Source organism: Engraulis encrasicolus, chromosome 18, assembly GCF_034702125.1.
Source record: "Engraulis encrasicolus isolate BLACKSEA-1 chromosome 18, IST_EnEncr_1.0, whole genome shotgun sequence".
NCBI classification, from domain to species: domain Eukaryota; kingdom Metazoa; phylum Chordata; class Actinopteri; order Clupeiformes; family Engraulidae; genus Engraulis; species Engraulis encrasicolus.
Genome location: NC_085874.1, coordinates 3788126 through 3791247, shown reverse-complemented (window position 1 = coordinate 3791247; position 3122 = coordinate 3788126). Strand labels below are relative to the sequence as shown.

Genomic DNA, 3122 nt, shown 5'->3' with positions numbered 1-3122 from the left:
ATGTCAGGAGTCGGAGCGTCTGGAGGTGGTGAACTCGGAGCTGAAGGCCCAGATCGAGGAGCTGAAGGTGGAGCGGCAGCAGCTGATGCACATGCTCAACCTCCACCGGCCCACCTGCATCGTGCGCACCGACAGCATCAAGACGCCCGACAGCGAGGTGAACCCCCTGCTGGAGCAGCTGAAGGACAAGTGAAGCACAGCACGAGGCACGAGGAACCAACCTTAAAGGAGGAACCAACGCCTAAAGGAACCCCAAGTGAGCGCCTTAAGGAGAAGGGGACAACCAAAAAAACAAAAAGAGGAACACTAAACCATCGAATAGGACAAAAATGGAGGGGGAACTTATTTTTTGATGTGTACAAAAAATGAAGCCCCCAGAACTTCTCCTATTTGTGCCCTGTACTGTCTGTAAGCCCCATGGCTGCTGCTGCAGTCGCTGCAGAAGAACCGTTGTGTGTTTGTGTTTTTTAAAAACCTGGAGAAGCAGCTCAGGCTTGGGGAATGACAGAGCCAAAAAGACGTGCACAACCAACCAGGAGAGGCAAGAGAACCCTCGCCCTCATCCGTCTCCATGGATACTGTCTTTGGGTGAATGTCGAGTGCCTCAGCGATATGCCTGTTGTCGTTGCTATGGTAACAGAAGACCCTGCAGCAAGCAAGCAGTCCACCCCCCAAAAACTTTTTTTTTGTAGGGCAGATAGCACAGTCTGTGGCTCTGGTGCTGGTATGTAAGACCTATGAGCTGGTTATGTCATTCTGTTTTTTTTATTATTTAAGGGTACATACCATTGTAGTATCTTTTCAACCAGTCTGTGTCAAGCAAGAAGGTGGAGATGAGAAGACAACTGTAGGAGACATACAGTTAATATGCATTATTGACAGTTTTTATATAAATATATATGTAAGTTTGCCTTGGTAGTCTCCGGTAGACCAGAGTCAAAGAGGACGCAGGCGTCATAAAAGCACATACATTACAAATATACATAGCTATATTTACATAATGTTTACACTTTTTTGTTCTTTTTTGCATTTTATCAGTGTAAAATATTTTATACTGCTATGTATGAATGTTACAACATAAACGGTTAAGTAATCACTTGATGTGATGCAATAATAATTGTGTTTATTTTTTACTTCTAGTTTGGTGTGCTGGTCATAGCTGAATGCTGAATGAGTGGTATGCATAGCATTTGTTTTGTTTTGTTTGGTTTGTCTGATTGATTTAGTCTACTCCTGGAAGTGGCTATCATCTTATTTGTTGGTAAATAGTATTATATTGTATGTATTTTTCAATAAACCCAAACCATATTCAAAATATGTTTTGTTTTACAAATGAAAAAAACATTCTGACTGTTTTCTGGCACTAAAATGTTAATATTACTAATGTTAATACAAGTGGACTAATGTTAACACAAGTGAAGATGCCGAAATTTGCACAATCTACAATTCAAAACGTCTGAAAATGCATAACAAACGTGAATGAAAAACAAAGCAAAAAAAACTTGATGTCCATCAGTTATAATTTCATCAATAACATTACCTACTGCACACACTTTTATTTATCCAAAGTGACTTACAACCTAGAAGTTAAACAACATAAGGGCCTCCGCACATGGGCTCCGATAAAGTGCGGACCATTGCTCTGCCAAAGTTCGATTCCATTTGTTTTCAATACAAACCCACACACCGGCGTCCGTGGATGTCGACTGGCGATTAGGGACGGGTTCTATCGTAGTCACCCAGTGATTATCCATGCTTTGCTGAGGTGAAATTGTGTGCGTGTGTCGGAATTGTGTGGGAAGCGAAGCTTTTGGAAACGATGTGTGGAGGGCCTAATATTCATATCACATATCATGAGTAGAACACAGAATACAGAGGTACAACACAGTCATTGCAGATGAGTAGGCATGGTTTTACGTGTAAACAAAACAACAAAAGACAGTTTCAAGGCACAGTTTTTTTTAATGAACAATACGTATTGATAATATCCTACAAGTATACTGTAGACCGGTGTTTCTCAACCTTTTTTGAACAAACGCCCCCTGGACCTCATCCTAAGCCTCCCAATGCCCCCCTGACTTCATCATAAGCCTAACAACGCCCCCCTCCCCTACTATTACACAATTGAAATGCCCCCAATAACAAGCACCTCCCCCTCTCAACTGTATCCTTTTCAACACCTCCCTAGGGCTCCCCAACGCCCCCTGGGGGGCTGTATGGCCCCCGTTGAGAAACACTACTGTAGACTAAAGGTACTAAAGTGATGGAATAGGAGGGATGATAAAGTCGAGCGTGAAGTACTCAGATGGATGACAAAATGTGTTTGGGTCAGTAAGTGAATTCTCCCTCATGCTCCCCATTTAGATCCCTCACTGCTGTTGATGACCTGATAAAAGCACCTTAAACTCTACCTTGCAAGTCTCTGTGGAACAGAGAGTAAAGACCGCTGGTGTTTGCTTGTTGAAATGGGCAAACATGTTTTTACATAGCCTGCAGTGGCCACAGCTGGTACCCTAGTGTTGTTAAGCTGACATAATATGATACACGTAGCTGTCAACCTTCTCCAGAGTGACTCACAGTGCAGGCATACAGATACGTAGTGTACCCGAAGCAACATGTATGTGCCAGTGCCTTGCTCCGCCATTGATGGGTATCCCCTCCACCACCATCACCAACAGCTTTCTGCCTTCTGGGAACCTAAGGGGAATCCCATTTGTTGCCCACTGACGACTCAAACACCAACATCTTCACCTACAGTATAGACATCAGCTTTCTCATGATAATGTACAGCAGAAGTGGATGACGCAAGCAGAATAAACTACGAACAGCTGTATCTAATGTACTTGTAATAAACATTAGTGATAAAACAATCCAATGTCCTAAGTAATAGAGGTACGACAAAATAATAACTAATTCTGAGAGTGTTTTTGAGGTCTATGTTTGAACAGGCCTGTGTTCACTTGGTTCCCTTCCAGGCCCTTCAAGGTAAAGGGTGGGGGGTGAGTGGTTTCTTTGTAAAGGCCATTCAGTATTCCCTTTAAATCCCTCCATGCTTTCATATCTCCGGCCATCTGATCCCTCTTTGTGATCCCTTTGAAGTCAGGGCTCGTGTGAAATCATAA

At 43.0% G+C, this 3122-nt stretch overlaps 1 protein-coding gene across 2 annotated transcripts in view; it reads left to right on the top strand.

Annotated features, from left to right (window-relative positions):
* LOC134468904 (jun dimerization protein 2-like) overlaps positions 1 to 955 on the top strand; it is a 10025-nt gene extending 9070 nt beyond the window's left edge. For both annotated transcript variants that reach the window (XM_063222833.1, XM_063222832.1), the window contains exon 4: positions 8 to 955. In XM_063222833.1, the coding sequence (XP_063078903.1) occupies positions 8 to 193 (186 nt within the window). In that variant the 3' untranslated portion in view covers positions 194 to 955. The remainder of the gene's footprint in view (positions 1 to 7) is intronic.
* The last annotated feature ends 2167 nt before the right edge of the window (positions 956 to 3122 follow it).